This window comes from Atta colombica, unplaced genomic scaffold, assembly GCF_001594045.1.
Source record: "Atta colombica isolate Treedump-2 unplaced genomic scaffold, Acol1.0 scaffold277, whole genome shotgun sequence".
NCBI classification, from domain to species: Eukaryota; Metazoa; Arthropoda; class Insecta; order Hymenoptera; family Formicidae; genus Atta; species Atta colombica.
The window spans coordinates 1,800,974-1,810,129 of record NW_017259378.1 but is presented as its reverse complement, the minus strand read 5'-3'; the positions used below and the strand labels follow the sequence as shown (position 1 = coordinate 1,810,129).

Genomic DNA, 9,156 nt, shown 5'->3' with positions numbered 1-9,156 from the left:
ATATATATATATATATATATCACATTTTTTTTAGCGTCGCGATATCATCCTCAATTCCAATCAGTTATTATTATTGCAACGCGCGATGTGTTTTTGCCAACGTCATCCTCGACGTCATACTTTGTTAGCCGGATTTTTATCTTGCAACTAGATTATGAACAATTACGTACCATATATAATATGAGTTAGACGAATACACATATAAGATTTCTCTACATACATATAAACTCTTCAGATACAACATTCTTTGACAAACGCCAGAAATCCGCAAATGTCATCGCAGCGTTTGTACAATCAGTTTTTTCCCTTTTCAAAAAAGACAGAATCTCATTTTCGAGAGAGAAAAGTTAAACCACGCTGTGTAATCGTGCCTGGATGACGAGACAAAATTCCGAGTATTTATTATCGACTATAATATTCAACCTTCGAAAGTCTCGATATGATTGTCATCCAGCGTAAGACACTAATACTTGGCTAAACATCATTTTTCAAAAATCACGCAGTTAACATAATCCATATATATTGATTACAGCCCAGTGCAAAATCTTTGAGGTATATATTGATTTTTTGAATTAAAAAAAGTAAATTGAAATCTATTTTCTAATTTCCTTGGAACATAAAAATGGTACGCATTGATGATTATATATGACAAAAAAGTGAATAAAAAATTTTAATTTTAAAAAGCATTTGAACGGTTTAAAAGAATCGTTTGCAAAGAATCATAAGATCGAATACTATTGCATCAGCAAAAATAATTCTACAGTAGATAAAAATTTTAGAATTCTTTTAATGTTTTTTAATAAGCTATGGAATGATAAAACTTCGACTTGCACATAATTAAATTATTGAAAGTTTATATCAATAATAATATAATTTTAATACATATCGTTTTTTCTAATATTTTGGCATAATATAAAATTTTATTATTTTATATAATTAATTATTTCCACAGTCATTCAAAACAATCGTTCATATCACGATCGAACATCAAAATTCCTCTCTGACTTTTCTCTTTTTCTTCTTTGCTTCTCCTCCATTCCGTTGCATTGAGTCTCTCGTAGCCTCCAACCCATGGAAAGCAATGCGCTCTCGATTCACATCCGGGACGTGACAAAGCATTTTATATAGATAAATAAATTTTTCTCCATAAAAAAAAATAAGAATCTATTTTCTCAGAGTAAATACATAAATTTATGCTTTTGAAATCAGAGGAAATGATTTATGCCGCTACTATATTTGATTTACTCCATTCATAATTGTAAAATTGCTTGTGTTGATGCACTTTTCATCTTATAAATATTAACTTTCTTAGAGAAAAATAAGAGACTCAAGATGCGGATTAAATTCTTTACTTGATAACGACACTCATCCAAAGTTTCTTCCTTTGGATACTCATATGTTTCAACTCTGAAGAGACGGCTGAAAGATGGCTTGAACGCTTTATTCTTTCGGTTTCCTGAGCCAGTTTCTACGGCCGAGACTGACGATGCTCATCGAACTGGCAGTGCTAGTGACGCTCGCTAACGAGTTCAGGCTTACCGAATGTTAATCCTGTAGCATGTGTACGAAACTAATCGGAAACATGCCTCGCCGTTCTGGCGCCCGTTCTAACGCGCCTTCCATCCAGTTGTCATCATCGGTCTGCTCGTTTGTCACAATAATGACCTCACCCTCGCGGAACGACAGTTCGTCTTCGTTGTCAGCCTCGCAATCGTACAGGGCCCGACAGCGTCGCAGGCCACTCAAAGTCGACGACGTTGGCTGGAGATAGAATAAAAAAGTCATTCGTGGAACTGACAAATATCAGAACGTGCATGTTTCGACCGTCTGGTCGAAGCAAGCACTTTTATTGCTCGTATCTTTATTACGAGACGATAAGCTTAAAAACGCTTTGTTCTCCAAAAGTTAAGAGAACATTTTTTGGAAATTCTAGAATTATTACAGATTCACAAGGTTAATATGAGTTAATACATCGATTCACAAGGTTAATATGAGTTAATACCTCGATTAATTATATACCATTATTTTAATTTATTTTATTTATTTTATTCTTTATTTAATTGATGTTCATTCACAAATGAATCATGATTCATTTTTTTTTAGAAAATCGAAAGAAAAAAACGAAAAATGAACTGTTGTGAAAGCAAATTATAATAAGCACGAGTACATGTAAGAAAAATTAAATTTTATTCGGATACAAGAATTGAAAATGAATCATTTTTTTAAAAGTATAATTTGATATTCCTCTGATAAAGTATGCTGTAACTAGAATTTCCAATATGAGACACTGATATCATGCTAATTATATGCCTTTTAATATCCGAATAGGGTTTAGAATAAGAGAATTTAAAAGGGGAAGTGTCTCACAAGTCGGAAGAAGTAATATAATAATAATGCGATCAAATATCGACAAATATAAATTCACTCGGGAAAATACATGCGAGGATCAGTATTTACAATTATACTTTATATCAGTTTTTAAAATATTAGTTATATATTAATAATAGTGATTCATTGAAAGTTTTTTACAAGTCAAACATAGTTTAATTATTAAAATAGAATCAAGAAATGTAAATGTTAGTTTCGCTGTTTCGCAGTGAATCTGATTATGGAGTTACATGTCTTGAAAGATTTATAATACTTATGTATTATTACAATCGAATATCTCAACAAATAAAGAGCATTTAATTGTGATTAAAATGGCAATGAGATCTAATGTAAGTGATTATTTGGCATACATAGAAATAATATAATATATTTAAAGCCTCGACGTGAGCTCTATAAATGATGATACGAACGGCACGTCTGATCATGCAAAGCACTGTTACACTTGAAAGTATCGTTGGCAAGTGAAGATAGAGAAAAAAATATGGATTCTTATCATATTCAGATTTATTATTAATTATATATTGCAATATGATGTGATTGCAATCTTTTTTTCTTCAAAAAACTTTTCTACATAGAGTACAATTTAATTAATTAATCAGTATAATATAATCAGTATCATATAATTATGTACAGATCATGTTTTATGATTAATAACACGTGAAACGTGTTATCCTTACATACTGCATACAAGTATTACAATATATACAAAACGATAAGCTTGTTTACAAGTGATTTCAAGTGTAACATGCTGTAATGTGGGATGGCTGATGTTTACCAGATTCAGATTTGGGAGCAAAGATGAAGGCTCTTCGGCGTAGCTCTCTAGCCTGGACCGGTCCCTTCGCTGTACCAACAATGGTTAATGACAAACCATAAAGCACTGATCTTGAAACGCATGCATTCTCTACATATCCACACACCGTAGATACACACGATTATGTTTATCTCGAACTAGATCGTAGCAAACTAACTACTATTTAATCTGCGATAAATTGATATATTTTGCGGTTTTTCTTCATTGAATGATTTTATCTCGACAAATGTTTTGTGATATACTTTCAATATTCAAATGTTTTCTCTTCTAAAACATAACAGCAATTAATTAACTATTTAAGATATTATTTATTAAAGATATTAATGGTTTTGCTATAAAGGTATTAATATTTTTAGAACTTAATTTTCTTAAAGTTTATACTGAAAATGATTGTTTATTATGACGTAAAATGACAATGAATGGAATAGTTAGAATAATATAATGAAATTTGATAATGTATTATACTGACAATTAATAGATAAGGATTACGGCAATATATAACATATCCTGGGATAATATACATGATAATGTATAATGATGACTGTGAAAAGATAACAAATATGTCAATGTGCGTGACGTATGGTTAGTATAATAATGCAAAATGCTCAAGCCCGCACGAATGAATCGAATGAAAACTATACTACGAAGGAGAACATAATGACACAATCTGATTAGTTACACTTTTTCCTCTACTGTGTTAGTATAACGACAACTATCTGATTGAATGTGTGTGTGTGCAAATAGATAAGATGTGAGACAATAGGATATTCATCGATGTCACTCGTTAGGCAGAGATGATGTAATATCGATTCTAATAATCATACCGGAGGTGGCTCCGTTCGAAGATAAACTAAAGAAATTTATGATTTCAAATGAACGAGAACTTTGCATATCCGAGATACAATTTTGTAACTATTATATGGAGATATGTTTTTTAAAATTTTAATTTTATTAAAACATTACAATTGATGAGACTTTTTATTTATTATTATATTTAAGATTATTTCTAAATAATGTTTATCAAAATATATTTGTTAGCATCTTGTATTTGCTAAAGTACTATAATTTATTAAAAATTTGTATACTATAAATAAAAATTAATATGCAAAGCACTTGTTTAATTTGAATCTCTTTACAAATTTCGCATATGTATAATACAGGCCTAAATAAACTACTTAAAGCTTCATCAGCTCTAGAATCCCCAAAACAGTAAGGCGTTTTTAGTATGAATATAGGAAGACTATTTGTACGCTATGTTTCGTTAGCGTACTTTCAGTAAGAACATTAATTTTCAGCGCTATCAGTACATCTTTGTATAATGAAGATAAAACGTCGCATTAGCGCTGAAAACACCCGGAACACAGCCTTTATTTTTAACAAAAAAAAGTAAGTATATGAAAATAAAATCTCCCCTAACCTTCCTACGAAATCTCAAAATTTCTGTTGAAGCGATCATTAATTTAAATGTGACTTACTTTTCGCGGTGGAGGAATAGGATTGCCCAGACCATGATCTGAACACATCGAACTCAGGGATTCGCTGCTGCGTCCATTGCTTAGCCTAGTCGTTATACTGGATGGAGCTGGAGGCGGTGGATTTCGCGGTCTCTGTAGTGTCGAGCTGTTCGTCTTGTCCATACCTGTATTTAGAAAGAGAGATGTAAGTATTGACATTGATAAACAAAATGTCGAAGTTTCTCCTGCGAAATTTATTTATCGAATGTACCGTGTCCGGTCGACGAATCGCCGCTCGGTGATCTCTTATGATGTTGGCTATTTAGTGTATTCAACGTATGCGGTAGAGTGTGTAAAGTGTGGCCAGCTAAAATCGGCTCGCTGGTCGTACGACTGTGCGTCGACGTAGCCAACGTGGCCGACGAAGGTAGCGTACCGTAGTGCGATGATGGCAGGCCACTCGCGACGGAGTTTCCACCCGGCGGCGGCGGCGGCGCAACCCGCTTCTTCAGCGAGCCGTGGATGTTTAATGAAATGTCCGGTGCCATGGGAGTGGGTACTGTGAGATTTGCATGATCAAGTAAAAAATATGAAAAGATAATGGAAAATCAAATTATTTGAATCAGCGCACTTAATAGATTTATCATGCAATGCGAGAAGTGTAAAAGTGCAAGTCCAACTTACCAACTACGGGTTTTCTCGCCTGCGGCGGTGGCGGCGGAGGCATTTGCTGACGGTTCGTCGAGGCGCTCGGAGAAGATCCACTCTGGAGACTGTCACAAGTACTGCTTCGACTGCGCAATGTCACTGGCGAGTCACCCGATCCCGTACCGCCACCTCCGGCATATGACGGCGGTCTACTACGTGATTTTTTCTCAGGCGTCAAACATCCATTCTACAAGAAGAATACATATTCATTAATATAATTCATTAATGTAAGTAGTTATATGCAAATAAATTATAATTATAAATTTGAGAGATCGATATATAATATGTTAATATACTCACTCTGTCTTCTATTATCGTTTCATCATCAGAGAAGTCCGTAGAACCCTCATCATGAGAAAGATTCCAGTCAATATTAACGTTATCAAATAATGTTTTCTGTCTCTGGAGAGCATGACTGAGCTGAAAGTAATTTATTGATATTTTTTTATGTCACTCTTGAAAGCATAAAGAATTGTTTTAATCTTAATGAAACAAAAAAATTATTTAAAAAATCATAGAGCAATAAAAATTCGTGTTTATTAGAAAATTATTTGAGCAAAGGATACTAAATAATAAGAAATATGATTTGTTGAATTACCAGTTCTTTGCACGTATGATGTCCCATTTCCTGTGCAATATCCAATGGTGTCTTGTCCTGCTTATTTCGCTGCGAGGGATCCGCGCCAGCTCGTAGAAGCAACTTCATCGCTTCCGCTCTGTCGTGTCGCGCGGAAAGATGCAGTGCCGTTTCTCCGTCGATGGTTATTCTGTCAATACCGCCGCTCGGCATATTTTGCACCAGGAAATCCACGATGTGCAGACTGCTACCCATTTCGCGCAGAATGGCTAAGTGTAACGCGGTTTCGCCTACATCCTGAGAAATAGACATTGATTTCTTAGAATCTCTTATTAACATAATTATGAGAGAGCATTTCTCACAATCTTCTCAGAAATAAGAAAACGACATAATGTCTCACCGATGTTGGCAATGGCGCAGCCAGATCAACGTTTTCGGCGTAAACCTGCAGAAGTTGCTGCAGATCGCGGTTATTAACGGCGTGTTCTAAATCGGAAAGTAGATCACGCTCATCCGCACATGTGTTCATCACGTATCTCTTGTCCACGTACTTGGCGCGTATGAACTCGTATCTCTCCTCCCTAAATGCCAGGAAATAAATGTGAAAACATCATGCAAAGTGAAAGTATAGGAGTGCTTGTAAACGTTGGATGCGCGGATGAATTCTTAGAAAATCTCGAATTCACTCACATTGTCGACGTCGGCGACGGCTTGAGATTGTGACGCAACGTCGCCTCCATCACCTCATTGAACGCCTGATTCGTCATGTGCCGCGCAAGCAACAGCTGAGCGGTACCGACGTTATCCAACGTCAGGGATTGTATCCGCGATATATGCACGCCCAAGTCTCGATGGATGCCGCTGCACTCTATGCATACTATTATGCCGAAGTTCGTCGACAGCCACGTGGCATCTGAAAAGGAGACACAATTGTCGTTCGATAACAAAACGCTTTCGCGAGAAACTGGAGCACAAGCAAAGTTGCTATTTCTCGTCTTTGTCACGTAGAAATGTCTACAACAATGCCCGGCCAGCGAACCGGTGAACATTCATGCTACTTGATGACATATAAACGTGCTTTCAATGGTCTTTCGAGAACCTCTGTTAAATCTGTATTTATTTAATTTAATAGACTTTATTAATTGAACAAGAAATAAATTATCGTATTTTATTATAATTGAAAGTAACAACTGCTTAATTATTATTAGGAATGATTAGAATTTGATAAAAAAATTAGTTAATATATAATAAATAAAAATAAATAATAAAATAAATAATAAATTAAAAAATCAATTTCTCCTATCTTATAATATGCAAATTTAACGGAGAAATCGTTTTAGTTACGCGTTAAGTATAATGGACAGATTTAGCACGCGTCAGAGAAGGACTGGCCATTAAATGGTTCACAATATTCATGTTACCGTTCTGCGAGGAGCAATCACAGCACTGATCGTTTCCGGGTAATCGCATAACGCATCGTATAACAGCCTGCTGCAGCTCTACGAGACTAGGATTGCCGCTGCCGGCCTCCGCCTTGCCACTCGCATCAAACGCTCGCAACAAGGCGCGTTCCTTGCAATTCACGAGAACTGACATCCACGCACGTTGGTCTGCCTCGTCCTCCGCTTGAAAGTGATATGTCCTATTGTCTGAAATCGAAACAATGACAGTATTACGCGGCGTCCGTTCATTGTGAAGAAATGGTGTCTCTTGGAAGCTCGCTTATATATCAAGCGTAATACTTACAACTTATAAGATCGAAGCCTCGCTTGTCGTCCGGTACTAACTTAATCTGGCAGGTCAATAGGTTCACTCTGGTGGGCGGTTTATTCTCGTCCGCATGGCAGATATCAAGGTAACCTTCCGCCTGCACAGCGCATCGCCTCTTTTGCCAGACTCGCCTCATCTTGCCTTCGCTCTTCTTCAGCAGGTGGCCAGAACGCGTGACGCCGTGTTGCTTGTCGCCCTGCAGCTGATGCAGCGAGTAACCCACGTTTGCATTTGCGTTTAGCTGCAAGCCACGTAAGATTTATAGTTTAAGATTTATGCATGGTGTCGTTTAATATTTATGTGCAACATAAAATGCAATATAAAGTGAAACGTTTAAGATAATCCGAAAGTTGATGATTCTTAAGTACAAGGCGGCAAAGCTAAATTTAAGATAAAAACATTAGCAAAGTTTTTGTATTTAATTTTCTATTAAGCAGGCTACTGCAACTGAATAAGATGATGTTAAAAAAGAAACATTATTGTTGTATCATCAATATTAAACAAAAGTGAAGAAGCAATGATACCAATTAAAGACTATTAGATCTATTTTCATCGCATTTGTGATAAATTGATCTTGGAAATAAAGTCTTGTGTCAATAGTTTTACCTCTTTGTCACATCCGGAGCTTCTAAGAAGACTCCTAAGTTCCGTTAATCGTCTTCGTTCTTCATCCTGTGTCTGTCTGATTTTTTGTAACTTTACGCTCAAGTCGGCTACGTACGAACCGAAATGCTCAATAGTCTTCAAGCCATCCTGGAAATAACTAAAATTCCGAATATGTAAGAACGCTAGAAAATTGAATTGAGATCACTTTTCAATCGCTCTTCAATCCTCATTATGTCCCATAAATTGAAACTTCAGAGAGATAAATAATTACTGTGATAACTTATTGTAAAATCAATTTGACATAATAATGAATTCACAACGTAATTCAACGTAAATAATATCGATCAAAGAATTAATGTGTTTATACTCACTTTGTTTGCGCGTGATAATATTCGACTAGATGCTGCAACAGTTCGATACCCTTCTTCGTTTTAATCTCATTCACTTTGATCAGATACTGCAAGCAAACATAGATCAGCAATTCTGCCTTCTTTACCTCGTTCAAATATGTTTTTTATCGAGCGTATATGTTTTTTATCGAGTCGTAAAAGTGCAAATACAGGGTGTGCGGAAACTGTCGCCACTCCTTTAATCTACAGAATCTCCCTAAGGAGTTTGATCGGACTCCACCCAGCGAGCAAATTTTAGCATTAAGGACTCTATTAACTGGATCTCAAATACAGTTCATTTAAAATTATATATTTGTTTTTTGTTATACAAATTACAGTACATTATATATTATAACAGTTAATTTTTTAATTAAATATTTAATTTAATTCGACAAATTTTTAATTGGACATAATTTGAGAGAGGATCTTAAATATTTTAATTGAAAAAGA

At 35.3% G+C, this 9,156-nt stretch overlaps 1 protein-coding gene across 2 annotated transcripts in view; it reads right to left on the bottom strand.

Annotated features, from left to right (window-relative positions):
- Positions 1-1,004: 1,004 nt before the first annotated feature.
- The window catches only part of LOC108689848 (arf-GAP with SH3 domain, ANK repeat and PH domain-containing protein 1), a 54,277-nt gene continuing 46,125 nt past the window's right edge, over positions 1,005-9,156 (bottom strand). Inside the window, exons 5-17 of one of the 2 annotated variants that reach the window (XM_018196803.1) lie at positions 8,689-8,774; positions 8,318-8,474; positions 7,688-7,952; positions 7,363-7,590; positions 6,632-6,854; positions 6,342-6,522; positions 5,963-6,238; positions 5,665-5,784; positions 5,341-5,551; positions 4,928-5,215; positions 4,678-4,841; positions 3,164-3,232; positions 1,005-1,761 (exon numbers count right to left, since the gene is read on the bottom strand). In XM_018196803.1, coding sequence (XP_018052292.1) covers positions 1,546-1,761; positions 3,164-3,232; positions 4,678-4,841; positions 4,928-5,215; positions 5,341-5,551; positions 5,665-5,784; positions 5,963-6,238; positions 6,342-6,522; positions 6,632-6,854; positions 7,363-7,590; positions 7,688-7,952; positions 8,318-8,474; positions 8,689-8,774 — 2,484 coding nt within the window. In that variant the 3' untranslated portion in view covers positions 1,005-1,545. The remainder of the gene's footprint in view (positions 1,762-3,163; positions 3,233-4,677; positions 4,842-4,927; positions 5,216-5,340; positions 5,552-5,664; positions 5,785-5,962; positions 6,239-6,341; positions 6,523-6,631; positions 6,855-7,362; positions 7,591-7,687; positions 7,953-8,317; positions 8,475-8,688; positions 8,775-9,156) is intronic. The other variant, XM_018196804.1, reaches the window with a different exon arrangement.